Source organism: Cannabis sativa, chromosome 9 (genome assembly GCF_029168945.1).
Source record: "Cannabis sativa cultivar Pink pepper isolate KNU-18-1 chromosome 9, ASM2916894v1, whole genome shotgun sequence".
In the NCBI taxonomy this organism is placed as follows: Eukaryota; Viridiplantae; Streptophyta; class Magnoliopsida; order Rosales; family Cannabaceae; genus Cannabis; species Cannabis sativa.
In genome coordinates this window covers 28,353,201-28,380,592 of record NC_083609.1, presented here as the reverse complement: position 1 = coordinate 28,380,592, position 27,392 = coordinate 28,353,201, and the positions used below count along the sequence as shown (strand labels likewise).

The 27,392-nt window shown below is 33.6% G+C and overlaps 1 protein-coding gene across 1 annotated transcript; it reads left to right on the top strand.

Annotated features, from left to right (window-relative positions):
• LOC133031342 (uncharacterized) lies at nucleotides 1-27,392 on the top strand. The gene is made up of 13 exons (XM_061104826.1): nucleotides 1-399; nucleotides 494-580; nucleotides 737-825; nucleotides 913-991; nucleotides 1,105-1,129; nucleotides 1,205-1,299; nucleotides 24,409-24,641; nucleotides 24,734-24,857; nucleotides 24,951-25,147; nucleotides 25,250-25,474; nucleotides 25,564-25,773; nucleotides 27,046-27,204; nucleotides 27,257-27,392. The coding sequence occupies exons 1-13, from the start codon at nucleotides 1-3 to the stop codon at nucleotides 27,390-27,392; spliced, it is 2,058 nt and encodes a 685-aa protein (XP_060960809.1).

The following is a 27,392-nucleotide window of genomic DNA, read 5'->3' as shown; positions in this document are numbered from 1 at the left end:
ATGTTTCCTTCAGCTGAGGAAAATCAAAAGTTAGATATTGTTGGGTTTGAGTTTTCTTATGGGTCAGAATCTGATGATGATTTTGAGGATGTGAGACAGCCAAGGGTAGATGTTGACAAGACTGGTAGTTCTAGAGTTGAGAAAAAAGCTACTATAAGTCTAGCTGTGTTGGATGAGCTTAAAGATTCGGTGTTGGGGCTTGTAGTTAGGCAAGTTGGATTGGAGTGTGTTTTGAAAGAATTTCATAAGGAAGTTGATGAAAAATTTGCATTACTTGAGGAAAATTTGAAGGGTTACATTGATCGTAAAGGTAGAGAGGATTTAACTTTTTATTTTGATACGAAGTTTTCAGAATTGAAAGATTTAATTAAAGATAGTATTGCGAATGTTGTACCACAGGTGAGGTATTTTGGTTTCTTTTATGATTGATATTGTTTATTTTTAGTTTTATTTGTTAATATGCAATGATTTTTATGTGATTTTGTTTTCGTAGAGTAATGAAGATGACGATGAGGATGATGGTGGTGGTGGTGGCGTTGGTAGTCCCCGTAACCTAGATGACATTAGTGATGATGTTGAGGTATTATTTAGTAGTTTTAAGATTTTTTTTTTCAGTTTTTTAGTTGTTTGTATGTTATTAGTTGCTCTATGATAGTATGGAGCTTTTTTTAGTATTCTTTATTCTGTGTTATTAGTTGTGTTTTTCATGTGTTTGTATGGTGTTTTTTTATTGTAGCTTACTGTTAAGAGGGATGCTGAAGATGCTGGTGATGTGAAGGATGGCGAAGATTGTGTTGGTGGTGACGGTGATGTTTATAAGGTCTGGTTTCTTTTTTTTTTTAATTATTATTCAATATTCTCTGTTATATTTTTTTGCTACTTAATTGTTTCTTTTCTGATTATATTGTGAAGGAAATTAAAAAACATTTCTGAGATGTCTGTGAAAGAAGTTGATAGTCAAGATTTTGCTGGTTTATCTTCTTTGGAAAAGGTTAATTTGTTTATTAATTTTTTATAGAACAGTTTTGTGTAATTATTGTATTTTTTATCATATTAAGTTGTTAACTAATTTGTTTGTTGCTTTTTTTTTGCTTTTGTTGTTAGGATATGCCAAATTTTGACATATTGGGTTCGTTATTAGGACAAAATGAGACTGTTGCAATGGTAGAGGATTAAGCTTTGGGTTTTGATGGTGGTAATGTAGGTGGACTTGAGGGAATTGCTAAGAAGGTTAGTGCGGGTACCGATGATGGTTTTTCAGAATCTGTGATGGCTGTTATAAATCAGGAGGTGGATGATGTGTGTCTGTTGGGTTTTATGCCCTAAATAAAACTCATTTCAATATAATCATATTTACTTATTAATAAAGATCAGAAATAACATTTTATGTTGCATGGTTCACATGATTTATTTCATGATTATATATATAATGTATGAATTCTATTTAAGTCCAGAACATATGAATTTGTTAATGATTATAGTGTTGCCAGCACAGTGGAATATAATCTTAATTATATGTTCGAAAGTTTATTCCCTGATTTGTCAGTTCACTAGATTTAGACTGACATGATAATCAGCGATAGGTATTCTTACACCTTGGATAAGTGTTATGTTCTTTCCAGGGCATTGGCAAAGTTTACCAGTATCAGATGTATGGAGTATACATCGGAAGGGACTGATATTGAACTTTGATTAGATATATTAAAATTTACCGTAATATCTATTCAATTCAATATCACCTGTTGATCCTAGATCAAATAATCTTAATCCTGATATGGTTAGGTTCGATCTCAAGAGTATTATACATGTTCTTTGATTTGTTAGTTAAGCCTACTTTTGGGTCAGGGTGATACGTACATTTTGGGAACATGATAGTATAATTGAGTGGGAGCGCTAACATAAATATGGATTCTATAACTTCTATAGGAATTTAGAAGTGAAACGATGATATCCTTCGAGCTTGGCTAAACAGAGATAAATGGTTGAGATCTCATTTTACTTCGCAGAAATATTATTTATACAGAGCTAAGTGTTTTAAGGATAAAATACATTGAAGGTGTAACGGTAATTTAGTTCCTATTCAATGTAGATCATCTATTAGAGGGTCATTGATCAAATTAGGATTATAATAATGGATAATTAATAGCGTATCTATATCGTGGAACATATAGAGCGTTCTATATGACTGAGAGTGCAATTCCAAGTTCTAAGTGTGGATTCAATAAGGAATTAATAAGTTAGGGAATTTACTTGGTAAATTCGGTTCGACTTATTGGAAGCTCGGTTATATAGGCCCATGGCCCCCATACTAGTTGAGGCCATACTGCTTGTAAGAGTCAGTTAATTGATTTTAATTAATCAATTATAATTCTAAAGTTAGACTATGTCTAATTTATGAATTTTCACTAAGCAAGGGCGAAATTGTGAAGAAAAGAGATTCTAGGTTTTATTTGTTAATTAAGAGACTTCATATGTCTAATTAATAAATATATTAAATGACAATATTATTTAATAATTAATTTTTAGTTATTAAATAATTAGAATTGGCATTTAAATGGTTGAATTGGAAAATTGGCATTTTTGAGAAAATGGGACTGAGAAATGATAAAATGGTAAAATTGCAAAGTGAGGCCCATTATCCACTTATCATGGCCGACCACTATGCAAAGTGTTTTACCATTTATATTTTTTCATTATTTTAATGCCATACAATTCAAACCTAACCCTATGTGGTATTCTATAAATAGAAAGTGATGGTTTCAGGAAACTATGCACAAGCATCTCATTCCTTTCAGAGAAAACTTTCTGGCCACCACTTCCCTTCTCTTTTCTTCTCTTCAATTTCGAAATACCCTAGTGATAGAGTAGTGCCCACACACATCAAGTGGTATCTCAATCATAATGTGGAAGATTGTGTAGAATCCAATCAACAAGAAGGAGAATCAACATCAAAGAAGGAGAGAAAGAGATCCAGGTTCAGATCTTGATTATGTTCTGCTACAGAAAGGAATCAAGGGCTAGAGATCTGAACGGAATGAGTCATTATATTCTGCTGCACCCAATGTAAGCTTTCTTAAACTTTATATGTGTTTATTTCATTGTTTTAGAATTCATATTAGGATGTTAATGAAACATACATGGTAGTAAATCTAGATCCTGGTAAAATATTTCCAACAACTGGTATCAGAGCCATGGTAAGGATTTACTTTCATGAAATATGAATTAAAACGATGATATGTGTTGATTTGGATGGTTTCATTTGGTTTGATGAATGTATATGTTGTACAGAATTAAGCAATTTTATTTGGATTCCTTGTGAAAAATTAAGCAATTTTGTTTTTTACGGAACTCGATTCCGATAAAAATTGAGAAAGTTATGAATTTTTGAAAATTAAGTGCCATGTCGAGTGGGTGCATCGTTATGCACCAGGCACTCGGACAACCTGGGATCCGCGCGCGTGCATCCGCCCACACGAAGCCTGCCAACGCTGAGTTTTCACGCACATGGGACTCTGCTGTCCCTCACCTCCGCGCGCGCTATGGGAGATTTGCAGCCTCTGGAGGCTGCATGTGCAGCCTCCTCCTGGGCAGCACACTCCCAAACCTAATTTTCTTGGGATTTTTCCCAAAAATCTAATTTTTTCCAATTTTAAAACCCCAAATTTAAAACAAAATATTATTTTTATATATATTTGAACTTAAATATCATATTTTAAATTAATAATATTTATTTTTCAATAGATTATTATTAATTTTGATATTTTGAGGTTTAAATTTTAAAAATTGATTATTTTAAATTTTAAATTATGGTTAGATTTAAAATTTTGTTAATTTCTTTAATATTTATATATTATTTAATTATAAGATTAGATATTTCGATATTTAACATATTTTAAATTTAAAAGATAACTTTATCTTTTTTATTTGAAATATTATATTAAAATTATCTTATATGCAAATTAAATAATTAATAAATTTAAAATTAACCTAGATATTTTTATAGATATTCTAACCATAATATTTTCAAATTCAAAAAAAAAAAAATTGTTATTTTGTTAAATATTTAATCATTTATAAATTATATGTTTAAAAATGATATTTTTCTATATCATTTTTTTTTACTTATTAGATATTTATAAATTATATTTTAAATATTTAAATAACTTAGATATTTTTGTAGATATTTAAATAATGCTTAATTTGAGATATTTTGACATATAATTATAGTAATTATTATTTATTTATTATTTTATTCCTAAAATAATAATTATCTAACCAAATCTATTTTAAAATTGGTTTATTTTATTATTTTAATTTTATTAAATTATAAGATTTGAAAGTGATATTGAAGATATTTTTTTTTCAAATCATTGATTTTATTTGATATTTATGTTAATTTGATAAAAATAATTCAAATAAACCTAGATATTTTAAATTAGTTTTTCATTTTCGATTTCTAAATTTTGAGATTTTTGAGGTTTGTTTTGACAACCCTAAATTTTTCAAAATTTAGTTGGTTAGTTTAAGAATAATAATTTAATTATATTAATATCTTATTTCATATTTGTTACATGGACAATGTTTGTTTAATTTTATATTGTTTATTCAAAACTTTTTTTTAACAAACCTATTATTTATTTGATCTAAATTGCTATGATTAACTTGTTGACAGATCCAATGATCTGATTTTAATCATAGTCCAATTGTCAATAGGTCTTATAAATAATTTGTAACAAGTAAATTTTGTACTTCTTTCATCTATGTAAACCTAGTAACATGATAAGGCTCATCCAAATCATTTGACCTGTGTGAGTCTATATGTTTGCTATTGGGCTTAGATGCATAGAGGAAGCCCATATAAGTTTTTACTAAGTAAATAGACTAGGTTGCAAAAATAAAATTTGACATAAGTAATTTTATTTAGGCCCAATTGGATTTGGGCTTATTCAATGAATAACAATTGTTTATTTAAAGGTTAAATTCTTCTCTTTTGGGCCTTGTGTGAGAGTTGGGGGCCAATAAAAGTGGGTACGACATACTGAACCCAGCTCCCCCTCACATGAACTACCCCAATTGTGAAGGCCCATTTGCCTTATTTATATAATTGTATTAGGTTAATTATATTAGTCTAACCTAATTAAAATTGAATTAGCAACATAATTAACTTTTAAAATATATGAAATTTATTTTTTCATTTAATATTTTAAAGTTAATTTTAGAAAAACACTTAGTTAATGATATATATTCTAGATAGTTATTTCTAGTACTAATTATATTTTCTAATATTTAATTAGGAAAATATCATAGATTGTGAAATTAATTGTTTAATAATTAATTTTAGTACAATCTAAGTTAAGTATATTTTCCTAGTATTAAACTAGAATTAATAATTAAGTCTTCTCTATACTTAATTATTTATTTCTTGAATTTAATACATTTAATTAAATTGAAAATTTAAATATCTAAGTTGATTTTCATCATGATACTTCTATATTATTATTTTCATGTTATTTAATTAAATAGAAAATTATTTTAAGTTTGAAATCTTTTTTTCTGAATAACTTAAATTTGAATAATTTTTCAAAATATATTTTATTTTATTTTATTAATCTTTTTCACACAATTTCGAAATTGCATTTCTTAAATGCAGAAATTTCGAATTTTATTTAAAAAATAGATTAAAGTTGGAAAATTATTTATTTTAATTTTGGACCAACTTAAATCAATGATTTTTTCATTTAATGATTAATTAAAATAAATGAACTAAAATATATTACAATTAGAAAATGAATTAATTAGTCTATGAAAGTCTAGATAGTTATTATCTGTTTTGCTTGAAGTATTTTTCTAGTGTATTTAATTAAATAGAAAATTAATATTTAAGTTGATTTTCATCATGTTACTTAAATTTTGAAATTTTTCTTTAATATTTAATTAAATAGGAAAATTATATTTTTTGTTGAAAATTAATTTTTATTAATTAATTTTGGGCCAACATAAAATTAGAATAATTTTTCCGGGATTTATTTTTTATTTTTCTTTAAAAGCATTTTTCGAAAGTAGTATTCTTATATACTTCAATTTTTCGAAATGCAATATATATTTATAGAAAATTAAATTTGAGTTGTAAATTAATTTAAATTAATTTTGAAACAACTTAAATTGAATAATTTTCTAAACATTTATTGGAAATTATTACTAAGGTGGAAATAATTCATGTTATTTTCATATCTATCTAAGTCTAATTTATAAATATTAAGTTAAAATTTATATTTAGAATTTTTCATTCTAAATTGGAAATTTTAATTAAATAAATATATATTTAAAATAAATTGATTAAAATAAATATTAGAAGAAAATACACTTCAAATAATGAGCTTAATTATTAGGATATTCGATCTCCATTGTTGGTTTTACATAGCTATTGTTTTAGTGAGTAATCCTCCATAATGATCGAACGTTCATTAGCAAGTTAGCGCCGTTTAATCTCGAAAGATAAGTAATTTTGTAAGTGTTTTATATTAGTATTGATCACCCTAATGGTGGCGACTGTATTTGACTTACAAGAGTATGAAACAATGGTGGAAGCTCATAAGATAGAATAGCCTTGACTCTCGCCTAAACGGAACAACGCTGGACTCCAATCTTGATCGAATAAAAGGTTGCTAGAATGTTTATCATTTTAGATGAGCTGACAATTCTATTCAATGGATGGTATCATTGACTCTCGCCTAAACGGTACACTGATATCAGTTTGTTGAAGACCTTGGAAATTATTTAGGATTGTATGTTTTAGTATTTTCACTTGTCATTCCTACTTGCTATGTGTTTAATAATTTCTGAATTGTGTATGAATTTATATTGAACCGTGTTATTTTTTGTTATTAAATTGTAGTTTAATTTCGAATCTTCATTGTTGGTCTAACTTGGTTTGTTGTTCTAATGGGACAAATCCCTAATGGATTGTCAACCATTAGACAAACATATTAGTGTTAGATCTCGAAAGATAAATATTGTAAATGCAACATCTAGCTGTTCATCAATTGATAACACCTTAGACTAGTATTTACAATATGAAACAAGAAGATTGTATAAATAAGATTACTTTGACTCTCGCTAATCGAAGCATCGTTGGATTCTTATTTAAAAACGAAATTATACTAATTCCTCTTAGCTTATTCATTTTGAATTAGCTCAATAACATATCATTGGATGAATGGTCTATAAATCATTTCATGTCATTCTATATTTTCTCTTAAGAAATTAAAGGACGCATATGATTATATTCCCAAAAATTCTATCCCAAAATGATATAAATCCTCAATCTTAGAAATCTCCTTCTTGTATGGGCAAATCAGACTTAGAGTTAGATTAGTAGTGGTGGTCCAAGAAAGAATTACTCATTATACAGTTACACTTTAACAAGTGTTTCATAACCATTTTCTATCAATGGATGTAAACTGTATGTTAGTATGAATATGAGTTTAGTATTCTGTGACCAGATCCACTTGCACTATTCTAAGAACTTTTTAATGTAACTAAACCTTAGTCATCAAAAGACTACAACCACATTTTTTTAAATCTATGGCATTTGTATCTTGTTCATAGTGGTTTTGACAAGATCAATCTCTGCAAAGAGTTAATATGCCTATATCCACTGAAAGTAAGTTTATCTCATTCGCAGATGGATGTACAATCAGGGGTGGATATGAGTTTTTCATTATATTCTTAAAACGATCACTCTAGATTTTACCTTATGCAAAAGAAATTTGAAATGTTTGAAAAATTTCATGAATTTCTAGTAATGGTGATAAACCATTAAGGTAAGTGGTTAAAGATCTTGCGAACTGATAGAGGTGGAGAAATATTTAGTTGATATGCAGTTCAAAGATCATTAAGTTGATTTTTGAATTATATTAAAACTTACCTCCCCAGAAATTCGAGTTGCATATTGATGATTAGTTACTAGTCGTTGCCTAAGTCCTTCTATGGTAATACAATTTCAGAATGATGCAATGGTTGGGTACTTAGTGTAAACCATTACTAGATTCATGGATAACCTAATCGAAAAGCTAGAATTGTTAACCATGGTTTGCATGTTTGTTAGCTATTCTAAGTGATTAGGGGTGGACCATCCCATAGTCATTAGATAAGAATGTGTTTGTTTAAACAAATACTATTTTTCTAACAAAATGACTAAGTCTAAAAATAAAGTAGTAAATAAAGGAGATATTTTTTCTTGATTCCAAAAGTGTTCTATCATCTTATTCTTTACAAAATGATCCCACTGCCTCTGTTTTTTGACACAACCGAAGAGGTCAATATCATGTAGTTTTCTTAGACATAATTCACGGTACCTTGTCCTAGTTGGAGGGTTTCAAGGAACTCACTCTTCTTATGACTTGGAAGACACTAGTGATTAAAATCCATTGTGAGTTTAAACAAGTAATGGATTGTCAAGATAAGAAACTAAGAAGAAAAGGCAATAGAACTATGGTTTGATCCATTCACATGGAGTAACCTAAAGTTTTCTATTACAAGGACATAAAAGGAAATTTTCGTTAATAAGTCTATTCAATGGACTTAACAAAACTTCCTGTTCCTAGTATTATAGGTTTGAGTTTATCTAAACTTATGGCTTATGGTATACCTGGTAATTACTTACTCTAATGCAAGCAACTTACTTTAGCAAGATGCTGAAGTATTTTCTTTTTAATGGCAATCTATAAAAGCCTCTCAACTTCTAGGCATAGATTTTATTTATCTAAGGAAAAGTCTCAACTATTCCAGAAAAGATAAAGCCATGAAATAATTTCTTAAATTTACAGTGAGAGGTCTCAGATATGCTTTAGTATGCCTTAGACTAGACACCTGCTGTTGAGTGGGAGTAATGAGTAGGTATAAGATTAATCTAGGAGAAGAACATTGGAAGACAATCAAGTAAATCTTAAGATTAAGAAGAGGAACTATATGTTAGTCCATAAGAGTGTGCTTAAAACTCTTAGACTACACCACATCAGATTTTGAGACTTGCCTTTGTGCTAGAAAGTCTGCTGATAAGATGGTGATTACTCTGGGGGTGGAGTAGTGATTTTGGAGAAGTATAAAAACCTATCTGAAGTCTCTAGGTCTACCAGAGAGAGACTGAATGTTAAAGTTGCAGGAAAGATACTTATTCAGTCTAAGGAAAGTTCTATACATTTGTGGCACCGTTCCAACTTATCTTAACTACTAGTGTTATTTCGTGATAAACCAAAAAGTAGTTGCCAAAAGTATAGAATCCAGTATCCCAAGAGAGTAGACATATAGAGAGGAATTTCACAATATCAAGGATTTTGTGATTAAGGAAGAGTAATGGTGGAGAAAGGTTGTGTTTAATTCAACCTGTCAGATCCTATTACGAGGAGTATACTACTACTACACTTGATTTGTATATCAAGGTGTTGAGATTATTTGAAATGCACATTTTGTTTTATATTAGTGCAAGTGGGAGTTTGTTGGGTTTTATGCCCTAAATAAAACCCATTTGTATATAATCAGATTTACTTATTAATAAAGATCAGAAATAACATTTTATGTTCCATGGTTCACATGATTTATTTCATGATTATATATATAATGTATGAATTCTATTTAAGTTAAAAAACATATGAATTTGTTAATGATTATAGTGTTGTCAACACAGTGGAATATAATCTTAATTATATGTTCGAAAATTTATTCTCTGATTTGTCTGTTCACTGGATTTAGACTGACATGATAATCAGCGATAGGTATTCTTACACCTTGGATAAGTGTTATGTCCTTTCCAGGGCATTGGCAAAGTTTACCAGTATCGGATGTATGGAGTATACATCGGAAGGGACCGATATTGAACTTTGATTAGATATATTAAAATTTATTGTAATATCTATTCAATTCAATATCACCTGTTGATCCTAGATCAAATGATCTTAATCCTGATATGGTTAGGTTTGATCTCAAGAGTATTATACATGTTCTTTGATTTGTTAATTAAGCCTACAGTTGGGTCAGGGTGATACGTACATTTTGGGAACATGATAGTATAATTGAGTGGGAGCGCTAACATAAATATGGAGTCTATAACTTCTATAAGAATTTAGAAGTGAAACGTTGATATCCTTCGAGCTTGGCTAAACAGAGATAAATGGTTGAGATCTCATTTCACTTCGCTGAAATATCATTTATACGGAGCTAAGTGTTTCAATGATAAAATACATTGAAGGTGTAACGGTAATTTAGTTCCTATTCAATGTAGATCATCTATTAAAGGGTCCTTGATCAAATTAGGATTATAACAATGGATAATTAATAGCGTATCTATATCATGGAACATATAGAGCGTTCTATATGACTGAGAGTGCAATTCCAAGTTCTAAGTGTGGATTCAATAAGGAATTAATAAGTTAGGGAATTTACTTGGTAAATTCAGTTCGACTTATTGGAAGCTCGGTTATATAGGCCCATGGTCCCCATACTAGTTGAGACCATACTGCTTGTAAGACTCAGTTAATTGATTTTAATTAATCAATTATAATTCTAAAGTTAGACTGTGTCTAGTTTATGAATTTTCACTAAGCAAGTGCGAAATTGTAAAGAAAAGAGATTCTAGGTTTTATTTGTTAATTAAGAGACTTCATATGCCTAATTAATAAATATATTAAATGAAAATATTATTTAATAATTAATTTTTAGTTATTAAATAATTAGAATTGGCATTTAAATGGTTGAATTGGAAAATTGGCATTTTTGAGAAAATGGAATTGAGAAATGACAAAATGACAAAATTGCAAAGTGAGGCCCATTATCCACTTATCATGGCCGGCCACTATGCAAAGTGTTTTACCATTTATATTTTTTTCATTATTTTAATGCCATACAATTCAAACCTAAACATATGTGGTCTTCTATAAATAGAAAGTGATGGTTTCAGGAAACTATGCACAAGCATCTCATTCATTTGAGAGAAAACTTTCTAGCCACCACTTCTGTAACGCCCTAATGCTAAGGCACGCTACAGTGCTTTTTCAATTATAGTGCAATCTTTGCTAATCAAAGAATTTTCTTGAAAAACGTGTCAAATAAAAACTTTCATATTAAATACTAAACTTTATAAGTTAATAAAATATTTACAAATGCTGGGATCCCTTTTTTAAACTTTGTAAAATTAACAATCCAAAATATACAATTATTACAGGTCGCACAGCGACTACCAAAATACAATTCCCTAGATGTCCCGAGACCGAACACTCCAAATCGCGCTGCTTAGACATGTACAATCCCACCTGAGCTCAGGTTCACTCCTGTTCAGCCTTCGCCTTTCCTTTACCTACACATGGAAGCAGAACTGTGAGTCGTCAGACTCAGTAAGAAATGCATATAACATATCATATAATTTCCGACCTGTAAATAGGCGCCCATACACCTATTTACAGAGCTTAACAGATGAGTATGAACGTTCAATACTAGGGTACAACCACTATACCACATACACAACGTACCTCACCGTACGAGTGTTGGTAGGGTTTACTCCGTACCCTAAGTACCACTGAGTGATATACAACACACCTTAGCACTTTCCAGTACCCGTGTTGGTATCACTGTATCGTACTCACAACAACAACACTCACTATACCAATGCACTCTGTATTATATCCATACAAGTGTTGGTAGTGCAAATCACAATTTAAGCATGCATATACAAACACATATACATACATTCAGATAATCACATCACATATTATATTCAGTTCTTACCTGTTTTTCGAATTCAAGTGTGCTGGCCGACCTGAACGGAAATCTCGTGCTAGATGGATGCCCTAGTCACATTTTGAAACCGGGTAAGTTACATGATTAAAACCCTAATCCCGGGAAACTCAAAACAAAAACCCTAGGTTCTGCTATGCTCTTAATGGGTTATTCTAACTCTGGAAATGGGGAAACACCCAACCGAGGCATCGAAATGGCAAAAATTGAGTTAATGAAAGGCCCGGGGAACCCTGCCAAAACCGGCTAGCCGGTTTTTGTGGCTCTGCAAAACGGCTAGCCGGTTTGCACCAGGTTTCCCAAAACCTTCATTTCTTGCTCAATTTTCGTCCAAATGCAATGAAACCTTCCAGAGCTCCTATTCAATGCATAAACAATAAAACCCAGCCAGTATTTCACAGAACAAATCACTAAATCTCAAATTGCCATTAAAGCTTAAAGCTTTGAACTCAATGTTCAAAGTTGCACAAAACTTAAACCATTTAGCAAAACCAGCAGCTAGGACCTAAAATCAACTCAAATAACCTCTAAAATTCGAACCCTAAGCATTTCAAAACCCAATAGCCACTAATTTACAATTTCACATACTCAAACCCAAGAAAAAGCTTTAAAAACATATAACCAATGGTCTAGGGTTTTACCTCACTTGCAATAGCTTTGAATCCTTGCTTAAATTCAAAGAAATGGAAGGAAAATCTGGTTCTTGTTCTTGGTTTGCCCAAGCCGAAAGAAAGAGAGAGAGAGAGAGTTCAAGAGGAAAAATGATTTTTCCTTCTAATTTCCTTTTTCTTTTCTATTTTTGATTTTCCCAAATTGGAAAAGGATTTTGATTAAACCTTGCTGCCCAAAAATAGCTAGGTGTCACATACTAAGGAAGCCACCTATCTCCCACCAAGGAAATGACTAAAATGCACTTTAGTGCAATACTAAGATTTTTCAAAAGCTAGGGGTAAAATGGTCAAATTCCATAACCCGGTCAAACTCGATAATTTATTTTCTCTAAAATATTTCCCACTAAGAAATAAGGTTCTAAACTTACCCATGTGATCAATCTAGCCATCCATCGCATTTTCCGTTGTCGCCGAGCAAAAATTACAAAAATAACATATTTCACATATAAGCTAAATAATTCCCCTAGAGTCTAATAAAATCTCAAGAATTGAGAAATTATAACTCTAATATTTATTTCTAAATATTGGGGTCCACAATTAAATTAATTCACAAATAATAATAAAATAATAAAAATTAGTGCTAATTGCCTTTACTAATCCAAATTACTAAAGCGGTCATTACAATTATCCCCCCGTTAATAGGATTCCTGTTGGGTTTTTATGCCCTAAATAAAACTCTTTACAATCTGATTAGTTATCAATATAAAAAATTTTGTAGTGATTAATGTTTGCATGAATTTTACATGCTAATGGTTTAATATGTTTATTACACTTACACACAAAATCAGTTAAATCCAGATCATATGTTTATTCACAATTACAGTATCGTCAACACAGTGGAATGTGATTGTGATCATATGAATCAAAAGACTTGGTCCCTGTTTCATCAGTGTTATTGGATTTACACTAATGTGATAATCAGCGATGATGTGTACTTACACTTGGAGTAAGTGTTATGTTCTTTCCAGGACATTAGTAAAGTATACTAGTTTCAAATGTATGGAGTATACATTGGACTGGACCAATATTGCAACTAAGTTAAGATATTACAAACTTACCGTTATATATATATATATCTTTCCAAGTCAATATCAGTAGTTGATCTTAAGATTAAAAGAATCTAAATCCTGATATGCTTAGGCTCAACTCAGGAGTGCTATTCATGTTCTTTGATTTATTAGTTAAGCCTACTTTTAGGTCAGGGTGATACGTATATTTTGGGAACATGATAGTATGATTGAGTGGGAGTGCTGAACATAAATATGGAATCTATAGCTTCTACTGGTGTATAGAAGTCAAGTGATGATTCCCTTCGAGCTTAGCAAATAGAAGTAAATGGATGAGCTCTTGTTTAACTGACTAATTATTAGATCACTAAACACCATTTACAGGTAGCTAAGTGTTTTAAGGGGCAAAATACATTGAGGGGTGAGAACGGTAAAGAAATCCCATCTTGATGTAGATCATCTATATAGAGGATCTTTAAATCACAATAAGATTATAACAATGGTTAAATGAGATAGCATATTGATATCGTGGAACATATAATATGCTCTATATAAGTCTGAGAGTGCAATTCTAAGTTCTAAGAGTGGATTCAACGAAGAATTAATAAGTAGGAATTTACTTGGTAAATTTGGTTCACTTATTGGAAGCTCAGAATATAGATCCATGGTCCCCATTCTAGTTGAGAACATTCTGCTTGTAAGACTCATTAATTGATTCGTGATTGATCAATTATAATTCTAAAGTTAGACGATGTCTAATTTTATGAATTTTCACTAAGCAGGGGTGAAATTGTAAAGAAAAGAGATTCTAGGTTTATTTATTTATTAATGGACTTTATATGTCTAGTTAATAATTAAATTAAATGACAATATTATTTAATAATCTATTTTAGTTATTAAATAATTAGTTTTGGCATTTAAAAGGTTAGAATTGAAAAATTGGCGTTTTTGAGAAAATAGAAATAAAATTTGATAAAACTGCAAAATTAAGTGGGGCCCATTAACACACCATGGCCGGCCACTATTTGTGGGAATTCAAATTAATATTTTCATTATTTTAATGCCAAATAATTCCTAACCTAAACCTAGTAGTTGCCTATAAATAGAAAGTGATGGCCCAGTCAAATCATATGCTTTAACACACATCTTTTGAATAACATCTTCTGACAGAAATTTCTCTCTTCAGAAAAACTGAGCCTTCTCCTTTTCTATACCTGGTCGAAACCTCTTCTCTCTTTTCTCTTCATAAATTTCGTGACCCTAGTGAAAGATTGAGTGCCCACACACAACAAGCAGTAAGTCAATCATAGATTGGAAGACTGTGAAGGATCAAACTCAAAGAAGAAGGACATTCGGGCTCAGATCTTGATTATACTCTGCTACAGAAAGGATACAAGGGTTAGAGATCTGAGTGGAAGGAGATATTAATTCCGCTGCATCAATGTAAGGTTTTCTTAACTTTATATGTGTTTAATTTATCGTTTTAGAAAGTTCATATTTAGGGTGTTAAGCAACATACTTGTGAGTAGATCTAAGATCCTGGTAAAATAAAATTCCAACAATTCCGTCCTCGAAATCTAACCTGAATAGCTGTGGATGTTGAGTCCTCATATCCGACTCCAATTCCCAGGTGGCTTCTTCCACCTTACTGTTCTTCTAGAGCACCTTAACCAGTGCAATAGTCTTGTTCCGAAGAACTTTTTCCTTTCTATCCAAAATCTGTACAGGTTGCTCTTCATAGGATAAGTCTGGTTGCAGTTCAAGGGCTTCATAACTCAAGATATGAGTCGGGTCTGACACGTATTTCCTTAACATAGAAATGTGAAATACGTCATGAACAGCCGATAACGCTGGTGGTAAGGCTAGCCGATACGCTACCTGCCCGACCTTCTCAAGTATCTGAAATGGCCCAATGAACCTAGGGCTTAACTTACCCTTCTTCCCGAAGCGCCTAATACCCTTCATTGGTGAAACCCGCAGGAAAACATGTTCCCCTGCCTGAAATGTAACATCTCTGCGCTTCGGATCAGCATAACTTTTCTGCCTACTTTGAGAAGCAAGCATCCGAGCCTTAATCTTATCAATAGCCTCATTGGTCCTCTGCACTAATTCTGGACCCAAGTACTTCCTTTCTCCTGTTTCGTCCCAATGGATAGGAGAACGGCATTTCTACCATATAACATCTCATAGGGAGCCATCCCTATTGTACTCTGGTAGCTATTGTTGTAGGAGAATTCAATTAAAGGCAAGTATTTACTCCATGAACCCTCAAAGTCCATGACGCAGGCTCGCAGTAAGTCTTCCAAAATCTGAATAGTTCTTTCTGACTGACCATCAGTCTGAGGGTGAAAGGTTGTACTAAACTTTAACTTGGTACCCATAGCCTTCTGAAGACTCACCCAAAATTTCGATGTAAACTTTGGATCCCTATCTGACACAATAGATTTAGGGGCTCCATGGAGACGAACTATCTCCTTCACATACAATTCAACGTACTGATCCACTGAATATGTAACTTTCACTGGTAGAAAGTGAGCTGATTTTGTGAATCTGTCCACTATGACCTATACTGAATCATACATTCCCGTAGTTTTAGGTAATCCAGTTACAAAATCCATTGCAGTGTCCTCCCACTTCCATTCAGGAAGGACTAAAGGTTGCAGTAACCCTGCCGGCCTCTGATGTTCAGCTTTAATCTGCTGGCAGGTTAAACATTTGGACACGTAATCTACCACATCTCTTTTCATCCCATACCACCAGAAGTAGGGTTTTAAATCCTGATACATTTTGGTGGTTCTCGGATGCAATGAATAAGGTGTGGTATGAGCTTCATCCAGTATCTCTTTCTTAAGCTCATTAACATCAGGAACACAAACCCGAGCTTTGTATAACAACATTCCACTGATTGAGACTGAAAAGTCTTTAGGCCGACCAGCTATTACTTCATCTCGAACCTTAACTAGCTCAGGATCTTCTAGTTGTGCCTTTCTGATTCTCTCCAACAGATCAGATTGGAGTGTCAAATTATGCAATTTCCCAACCACGAACTCAATCCCTGCAGTTATTATTTTAGAAGCTAGTTGAGGGGCTATCGTAACCGTGGTACAAACCTGCCTGGGACCTTTTCTGCTTAAAGCATCGGCCACAACATTGGCTTTCCCGGGATGATACAAAATTTCACAGTCGTAGTCCTTAACCAACTCCAACCACCTTCTCTGCCTCATATTTAAATCTTTCTGGGTGAAAAAGTATTTGAGACTCTTATGATCAGTATAAATCTCGCACTTCTCACCGTAAAGATAATGTCGCCATATCTTTAAAGCAAAAACCACAGCAGCGAGCTCTAAGTCATGAGTTGGATAACACTGCTCATATTCTTTCAGTTGACGAGAGGCATAGGCTATGACTCTGTCAGCTTGCATCAAAATACATCCCAGACCCTGTCTGGATGCATCACAGTACACCACGAATTTCTCTTGATCTGATGGCAAAGCTAACACCGGAGCTGTTATCAAATGTTGCTTTAACTCCTGGAAACTTGTTTCACACTTATCTGACCACATAAATTTCTGATTTTTCTTGGTCAATTCGGTTAGGGGCATAGAAATTTTAGAAAATCCTTCGACGAAACGCCGATAATACCCTGCTAAACCGAGAAAACTTCGAACTTCCGTCACAGACTTTGGTCTCGGCCAATTCTTCACTGATTCTACCTTGTTTGGATCAACCATAATCCCATTCTTCCCAACAATATGACCCAGAAAGGACACCTCAGACAACCGGAATTTGCACTTTTTAAACTTTGCATACAGCTTGTGATCCCTAAGTCGCTGCAATACCATTCGGAGATGATGCTCGTGCTCCTATTTTGACTGAGAGTATACAAGAATGTCATCGATAAACACTATAACGCAGTTATCGAGGAAATCCTTGAATACCCTATTCATAAGATCCATAAAGGCCGCAGGAGCATTAGTCAATCCGAATGACATTACCAGAAACTCATAGTGACCGTATCTGGTTCTAAAAGCATTCTTCGGTATGTCCTCCTCTCGAATTCTGAGTTAATGATAACCAGATCGCAAATCAATCTTCGAAACACTGTCTTTCCCTGAAGCTAATCGAACAGATCATCGATTCTGGGCAATGGGTACTTGTTCTTAATCGTCAGCTTATTTAGTTCCCGATAATCAATACACATTCTGAGGGAACCATCTTTCTTTTTCACAAAGAGAACCGGAGCTCCCCAGGGCGATACACTGGGTTGAATAAACCCAATGTCAAGCATCCCCTGAAGCTGCAACTTAAGCTCCTTAAGTCTTGCTGGAGCCATCCTATATGGAGCTTTAGAAACAGGTTCGACTCCAGGTGCCAGATTAATTACAAAATCAATCTCTCGCTGTGGCGGCAATCCCGACAATTCTTCGGGAAACACGTCGAGAAAATCTTTCACCACCCTGACTGCCTCAGGCCCAAATGTTTCAGGCCTGTTGGAGTCAAATACCACTGCTAGAAATCCTACACAGCCACTGCATAGTAAATCCCTAGCCCTTAATACAGAAATAACCGGAATCCGAGACCCCTGAACTGATCCAACATAAACAAATGGATCCTCACCTTCTGGCTGAAAAGTCACCATTTTTCGCTTACAATCTATACTGGCCGAATACTTGACAGAAAATCCATTCCCAGTATAATGTCAAACTTAGTTAATTTCAATTCTATGAGGTCAGCGCTCAACTCCCTATCTTCGATCCTAATCGGCATAGACCTAATGCGCCTATTAGAGATAATTAATTCCCCGCTAGGCATTAGGGTTCCAAACCCTCTTTCTAAAATATCACAAGACCTACCCAAAAGATCAAATACTCTTGTAGCTACATATGAGCGTGTAGCTCCCGAATCAAATAATACTGTAAACACTAAGTTGTTGACGGGAAGCTGACCTGTCACAACCGAAGGACTGGCTGCAGCATCAGCTTGGGTGATAGCGAACACTCGAGCAGGAACCGGTTTCGCTTCCGCTTTCGGCTCCTCTTTCTTTGCCTGGGGGCAATCTTTCTTGAAATTCCCCACCATGCCACACAGAAAGCATGTCTTCCGGTTACACTCTCTCGGATGATGTTTCTTGCACCGTGGACACTCGGGGTAAGAGTAACACTGGCGTCCACCTCTGCCTTGGTTTCCACGGAACCGCTTACTTTGCCCTGAGCCACCAGAAGCTGGGGTGACTTTTCTTTTTTGATCAGTGATGGAGTCACCACCATCCCTACCATAAACAGGAGTAGGAACAGTGGGGGTTCCACCAACACTCGGAGTCACCCAGGGCTCCTGAAGAAATTTCACCGCACCCTCGGCTCTCAAAGCCTTTTCGACCATTTCTGCATACGTAGTTGCCTCGGTGGTAGAATCACCAGATCGTGCCGAATCTTCGCACTCAAACCAGCCAGATATTTTTATTTCTTACTGAAGTCAGTTGGCACAATTCCCGCTGCCAGCTTGGCCAAATGGTCAAACTTTGTCGTATACTCAGTAACCGACATGCCCTCAGTTTGAACCAATTCAGTGAACTCTTTCCGCTTTGCACTGCGGACTGCTTCGTTGTAATACTTGGAGTTAAACAACTCCTTGAATTCTTCCCAGGTCATCACTGTGACGTCCCGAGTGAGGGTTATCAACTCCCACCACACGAGAGCGTCTTCCTAAAACTGGAAAGTGGCGCATGTCACCCGATCATTACCAACCACTCCCATAAAGTTGAGGATACGCTCGATCACTGAAAGCCACTGCTCGACCTTCATCACATCAAGACCTCCCAGAAACACTGGAGGTGCTTGCTTCCGGAACCTTTCATACAACGGCTCCATACGGTTGCCAACAACAGGTTGTTCTACTGGCACCGCTGGAACTGCCATGGCCTGAACCACTTGAGGAGGCATGGCAGGAGGACCCTGCTGCCTCAATCTCTGAATCTCTTCATCTTTTTGGCGGATCCGATCTTGCATCTCCGCAAATCTTTGCTCCCAGTCCGGCGGAGCTTGTGGTGGATTTACAGGGCAACCACCCTGAGCTCTGCCATGGCCACGACCGCGACCATGAGGATTTTGGGGATTCCTCTGACCGCCTCCGGTCTCAACCATATCACCCTGACTTCTTGTATTTCGCGTGGCGTCCATTTAATAGGACTTAGCCTACGAATCCATAAGCGAGGCAGGTTAGACAGCGATCAAAACTTAACACCGCTCTTAATGACTTAAAGGCAACACACTTCTTCTTTTTTTTTAAAAAAATAATTAATTAAAATCTAATATGCTTCCTAACATGCTTTCACATTCACATTTATTTAAAATACTAAATAAGTACAGGCTTACTGAACCGTAAACCGAGCTTTCTCTGATGAAGATTGTGTTGGAAATTATTTTACCAGGATCTAGATTTACTAACAAGTATGTTGGATTAACAACCTAATATGAATTCTAAAACAATGAAAATAAACACATATAAAGTTAGAAAACCTTACAGTGGGTGCAGCGGAATAATATGACTCCTTCCGTTCAGATCTCTAGCCCTTGATTCCTTTTTGTAGCAGAGCATCACCAAGATCTGAACAAAGATCTTCTTTTCTCCTTCTTTGATGCAGATTTTCCATGGTCTTACATACTATGATTGAGATACCACTTGATGTGTGTGGGCACTACTCATCTCACAAGGATTTCGAATTTTTTTTTTCTCTTTTTCTCTCTTGAATTTCGTGGCTTATGGCTTACAAGAGAAGAGAACAAAGGTTGCTTTATATAGGGAGAAGGGAGAGCACAACTTTCCAAATAAAACAGTTTCCTTAATTACTGTGTAATCAATTAACTGCCTTATTTAGTGTGATCAACCACTTTCCTATTTTTGCTAGGCTTTGATTAGCAATTACATGGCAATTAAAATTGAAAATAATAATTGGGAAACACACAAAGAGGTGCCGGCCATAGGGTGATATGGGCCTCACTTGAATTTTGCAGTTTCCTCAATTTTATTCTAATTTCTCTAAAAATGCCATTTTTCCAATTCTAATCATTTAAATGCCAAAACTAATTATTTAATAACTAAAATAGATTATTAAATAATATTGTCATTTGAAATAATTATTAATTAGACATACAAAGTCTCTTAATTAATAATTAAACCTGGAAACCCTTTTCTTTACGATTTCATCCTTAAACTGTGAGAATTCATAAAGTAGACATAGTCTAACTTTTAGAATTATAATTGATTAATTAAAATCAATTAACTGAGTCTTACAAGCAGTATGGTCTCAACTAGTATGGGGACCATGGGTCTATATAACCGATCTTCCAATAAGTCGAACCGAATTTACCAAGTAAATTCCCTAACTTATTAATTCCTCATTGAATCCACATTTAGAACTTGGAATTGCACTCTCAGTCATATAGAAACGCTCTATATGTTCCACGATATAGACACGTCATTAGTTATCCATTGTTATAACCCTAATGTGATCAATGATCCTCTATATAGATGATTTACACTGTACAGGGATTAAATTACCGTAACACCCTACAATGTATTTTATCCTTAAAACACTTAACCTTATATAAATGATATTTCATCTAAGTGAAATGAGATCTCCACCATTTATCTTCGTTTGGTTAAGCTCGAAGGAAATCATCCTTTACTTCTATTTGCCAAATAGAAGCTATAGATTCCATATTTATGTTAGCGCTCCCACTCAATTGCATTACCGTGTTCCCAAAATGTACGTATCACCCTGATACAAAACTAGGCTTAACTAACAAATCAAAGAACACGAGTAACACTCTTGAAATTGAGCCTAACCATATCAGGATTGAGATCATTTGATCTAGGATCAACATGTGATATTGAATTGAATAGATATTACGGTAAGTTTTAACATATCTAATCAAAGTTCAATATCGGTCCCTTCCGATGTATACTCCATACATCCGATACTGGTAAACTTTGCCAATGTCCTGGAAAGGACATAACACTTTTCCAAGGTGTAAGAATACCTATCGCTGATTATACCATGTCAGTCTAAATCCAGTGTTCTGACAAATCAGGGAATCAACTTTTGAACATATAATTTAAGATTATATTGCACTGTGCTGACAACACTATAATCTTTAACCAACTCATATGTTCTGGACTTAAAAAGAATTCATACATTATATACATATAATCATGAAATAAATCATGTGAACCATGCAACATAAAATGTTATTTCTGATATTTATTAATAAGTAAATCTGATTATATGAAATGAGTTTTATTTAGGGCATAAAACCCAACAGATTGTACATGTCTTAGCAAGCTTTGGTAGACAAACCTGGCGGCTCTGATACCAAAATTGTAACGCCCTAATGCTAAGGCACGCTACCGTGCTTTTTCAATGATAGTGCAATCTTTGCTAATCAAAGAATTTTCTTGAAAAACGTGTCAAATTAAAACTTTCATATTAAATACTAAACTTTATAAGTTAATAAAATATTTACAAGTGCCGGGATCCCGTTTTTAAACTTTGTAAAATTAACAATCCAAAATATACAATTATTACAAGTCGCACAGTGACTACCAAAATACAATTCCCCAGATGTCCCGAGACCGAACACTCCAGGTCGCGCTGCTTAGACATGTACAATCCCACCCGAGCTCAGGTTCACTCCTGTTCAGCCTTCGCCTTTCCTTTACCTACACATGGAAGCAAAACTCTGAGTCGACAGACTCAGTAAGAAATGCATATAACATATCATATAATTTCCGACCTGTAAATAGGCGCCCATGCACCTATTTATAGAGCTTAACAGATGAGTATGAACGTTCAACACTAGAGTACAACCACTATACCACATACACAACGTACCTCACCGTACGAGTGTTGGTAGGGTTTACTCCGTACCCTTAGTACCACTGAGTGATACACCACACACCTTAGCCCTTTCCCATACCCGTGTTGGTATCACTGTATCGTACTCACAACAACAACACTTACTATACCAATGCACTCTGTATTATATCCATAGAAGTGTTGGTATTGCAAATCACAATTTAAGCATGCATATACAAACACATATACATACATTCAGATAATCACATCACATATTATATTCAGTTCTTACCTGTTTTCCAAATTCAAGTGTGCTGGCCGACTTGAACGGAAATCTCGTGCTAGATGGATGCCGTAATCACATTTTGAAACCGGATAAGTTACATGATTAAAACCCTAATCCCAAGAAACTCAAAACCAAAAACCTAGGTTCTGCTATGCTCTTAATGGGTTATTCTAACTCTGGAAATGGGGAAACACCCAACCGAGGCATCGAAATGGCAAAAATTGAGAAAATGAAAGGTCCGGGGAACCCTACCAAAACCGGCTAGCCAGTTTTTGTGGCACTGCAAACCGGCTAGCCGGTTTGCACCAGGTTTCCCAAAACCTTCATTTCTTGCTCAATTTTCGTCCAAATGCAATGAAACCTTCCAGAGCTCCTATTCAATGCATAAACAATAAAACCCAGCCAATATTTCACAGAACAAATCACTAAATCTCAAATTGCCATTAAAGCTTAAAGCTTTGAACTCAATGTTCAAAGTTGCACAAAACTTAAACCAATTAGCAAAACCAGCAGCTAGGACCTAAAATCAACTCAAATAACCTCTAAAATTCGAACCCTAAGCATTTTAAAACCCAACAGCCACTGATTTACAATTTCACATACTCAAACCCAAGAAAAAGCTTTAAAAACATATAACCAATGGTCTAGGGTTTTACCTCACTTGCAATAGCTTTGAATCCTTGCTTAAATTCAAAGAAATGAAAGGAAAATCTGGTTCTTGTTCTTGGTTTGCCCCAGCCAAAAGAAAGAGAGAGAGAGTTCAAGAGGAAAAATGATTTTTCCTTCTAATTTCCTTTTTCTTTTCTGTTTTTGATTTTCCCAAATTGGAAAAGGATTTTGATTAAACCTTGCTGCCCAAAAATAGCTAGGTGTCACATACTAAGGAAGCCACCTATCTCCCACCAAGGAAATGACTAAAATGCCCTTCAGTCCAATACTAAGATTTTTCAAAAGCTAGGAGTAAAATGGTCAAATTCCATAACCCCGCTCAAACCCGATAATTTATTTTCTCTAAAATATTTCCCACTAAGAAATAAGGTTCTAAACTTACCCATGTGATCAATCTAGCCATCCATCGCATTTTCCGTTGTCGCCGAGCAAAAATTACAAAAATAACATATTTCACATATAAGCTAAATAATACCCCTAGAGTCTAATAAAATCTCCAGAATTGAGAAATTATAACTCTAATATTTATTTCTAAATATTGGGATCCACAATTAAATTAATTCACAAATAATAATAAAATAATAAAAATTAGTGCTAATTGCCTTTACTAATCCAAATTACTAATGCAGTCATTACAACTTCCCTTCTCTTTTCTTCTCTTCAATTTCGAAATACCCTAGTGATAGAGTAGTGCCCACATACATCAAGTGGTATCTCAATCATAGTGTGGAAGATTGTGTAGAATCTAATCAATAAGAAGGAGAATCAGCATCAAAGAAGGAGAGAAAGAGATCCAGGTTCAGATCTTGATTATGTTCTGCTACAGAAAGGAATCAAGGGCTAGAGATCTGAACGGAATGAGTCATTATATTCCGCTGCACCCAATGTAAGGTTTCCTAAACTTTATATGTGTTTATTTCATTGTTTTAGAGTTCATATTAGGATGTAATGAAACATACATGGTAGTAAATCTAGATCCTGGTAAAATATTTCCAACAGTGTCATGCATATGAAGTGAAGAAGATTATGGTATGACTTGGTGTTTTGATGTTTTTTTATGTTACTGTGTCAATGGCTGTTCTTTAAATATTTTTGTTATTAAATTTAAATGTTACTGTTTGTTTTCTTATTTAGGACAAGATTAAGGTTTGTGAATCTCCGAAATCAAAGAGGGCTCATAAGCCTAGTCTGGTTTTACAGAGTCCTTACAGAAATGATTTTGGGTCTTCTGGTAGTAATGAAAAGACGAAGAAAAAGAATGTTAAAGGTCTATATCCGTTTAATTCTGGGTTGTTTGATCCTCCGCACGAACTTCAACAAAAGGCATTTGATGAGTGGTTATGTGTTGGGTTCAAGGATGAGAATAAGTATGTTTTATTGTTTTTATTATGTTATTTGGGTTAATTTTTAAATTTTTGCATATTTGATATTAAGTATATTGGTTGGTTGCTTTTTTTAGGAAGAAGAAGTTTGTTCAAGGGAATAATCTTTTTAGTCCTGCTTTAGATTTTTGCATTGATAGTGTTCAGGACAAGTGGTTGTTTTATGATCTTTTGACCCCTAGGAGGTGCCTTAGTGACTCGGTGAGTATCATATTTAGTATTTTTTTTTTATTTTAGTTATGTTGTTTTTAGTTATCTTTTATTTACTCAGACTCTAATCTCTTTTTTCTACAGCATATGGATGTAATATTTTACTACTTGCGAAAGAAGTTGAAGTATGATTCTAATGTTGCAGTGTCTGCAACAACCACAGATTATCATTTCTGTTTTAAGGTGGTTGAATTGTATGATAAGTTTGTCAAGTCTGGAAACAAGATTGATGTTGTCCCTAAGAGTAACATTGTTACTGAATACATGAGTGGGTATTACATGTATGCCAGCAAAGATTAGCTACGTGTTGATCAAGTGTTGATTTACATGCATATTAAGGATGAAAAGTATTGGATTTTGATCATTTTTTATATTACGGCTAGGTGTCTCAATGTTTATAATTCCTTAGGGTCTAGACATGAGTTGGACAGGAAAACAGCTGGTTATGTCAAGCCATTTGCAGTGGTGTTGCCTATATGTTTGTCATTCATTGACTATTACAGTAGGAGGATGGATATTGACACAAGCCAAGGATTTTTTAAAGGGAAAAAGGAGGAGGACATGCTTGATGTTTTTGTTGTTACTAAGTTACCTCAGCAAGTAGACAAGTATGTTAAAATGTGTTTATATTGTTATGATTTTTGTTGTTTTTTTAGTATTCAGTCTAATGTTTGTTTTTTGCTTGTATTGTTTGTAGTGATTGTGGCTTGTTCGTGGCTAAGTATGCTGATTTCTTTATTCATGGATGTATTGACAAACTTCCAAATCCTCTAGATGTGGGGTTTTTTAGGAGGAAGCTCGTTGTTGAGTTGTATGTTCATGCCAAGAAGAAGCTGTTGAATGATTATGATTCTGAGTCTGAGTTTCCTGGAGGATTCCAAAAGCTTGACTGGATTGAAGGGGTTTTGTATCTGCACTGAGATGAAACTTTTTGGTGTACTAAAGTTGGAGTTTCAACTGGAATGAAACTTTTTGGTGAACTATTTTGGAGTCAAAGTAACTTGTTTTGTTACTTTTTGTTTTTAGAATTGTAATTAAGCTCCAATTTTTTAGTACATTTGTTTGTCAGTATTAGTGAATGGTATATCTGGACAGTAGGATTTATATGTAGTATTAGCTAGGTGTTAATCTCTCTTTTGCTGGTAACACTGCTGTGAAGGGACCTTTTAGTATCTCTTGTTTTTGGAAATATGCAAGTATATAAGTAGTTAAAATTGTTATTTGGAATGTTATCTTTTAATGGAAGGATTCAAGTTTATAAAGTTGGAAAGAAAGTGTGTTTTGTAGTTTTAAGCTAATGTTTGTAGCTTAATTTTCATAAAACCAACAATGTTTTTTTGCAGAGTAATGATTTATATTTTTTTTTTGTTGAATGATGGTTTTAATACAAATCACATAATCAAGGTATAGAGTAGTTAATATGATTCATTTAGTGAAAAAATTAGTTATATTATTTCTAATTTTTTTTATATAAACGTTCAGGTTGTAAAAGAGGATTTTTTTAACTTGGGGTTCTACAATGGTAGTCTCTTGCAACATATTTGAATTAGTGGTACACTTTAATTATTTTTTAATAATGGATAATGTATATTTTTTTATATGTTTTTTGTGTGTATATTTTGATGGTATCTTATCACAGCATAATACCAGTAATAACAATCTGTAACCAGTTATTTTATCTCTCTAACCTATAATTTTCTTTAATTAGCATCACCAGATAACAAGCCAATGGCAATATATAATATACTTTCAGTATAAATGAATTGTCCAACCTCAATTTTTTGCCTAAATTATAAAAATGTATGAATATATAATTTAAGCAACGTGTTAGTTTTTATATTAGTGATCAATCATATAAAATACTAAAAACCAAATTTAGACTTTAAAAATGAATTTAACTATCTTAAAAGCAGTGTTCACAGATGACATATTTTTTTTATTCTTATAGTATTTGAAAAATGTAGGGAAACATTGGAAAGTAAAGCTACTTAGTAGTTTCTCAATTTGAAAGTATTGTTTTTATTTTTATCGTATTTGGATAAATGGAAGAATAATGGGTGGGCTATTCAATGTCTCTTTTTCTCTTTCTCTTTGGCTCGACCGTATCATTTTTGCAAGTCCTTCTGTTGTGTCCTTTTTGTAAGCATCTTGCACATTTATTCTGTGTTGCTTTATCTAGTGCAGTTTTATACCTTTGTTTCTTTGGCCTTCCTGCTGGTCTCTTGTATATTGGTGGCAATACTTGTAGTTGTTTGATGTTATCAGGCAAGTCCCATGTCTTTGGGTCACCTATTGGTAACACAGAACCTTCATATGTTGCAAGAAATGCTTCTTTTGGGTAGTAGTATGACAATACTCATAGCATTTCATGTGTCTTTTTGATATTACAGCCATTGCATGAGAACATGGCATTTTATCATACTGAAATCATTGACACGTGCATGTTCTGTTTTGGATATCCACAATATAGGAGTTTTGCAATTCTTTTACTGTGTATATGACAAGATTGGATGTTTGCACATGTGA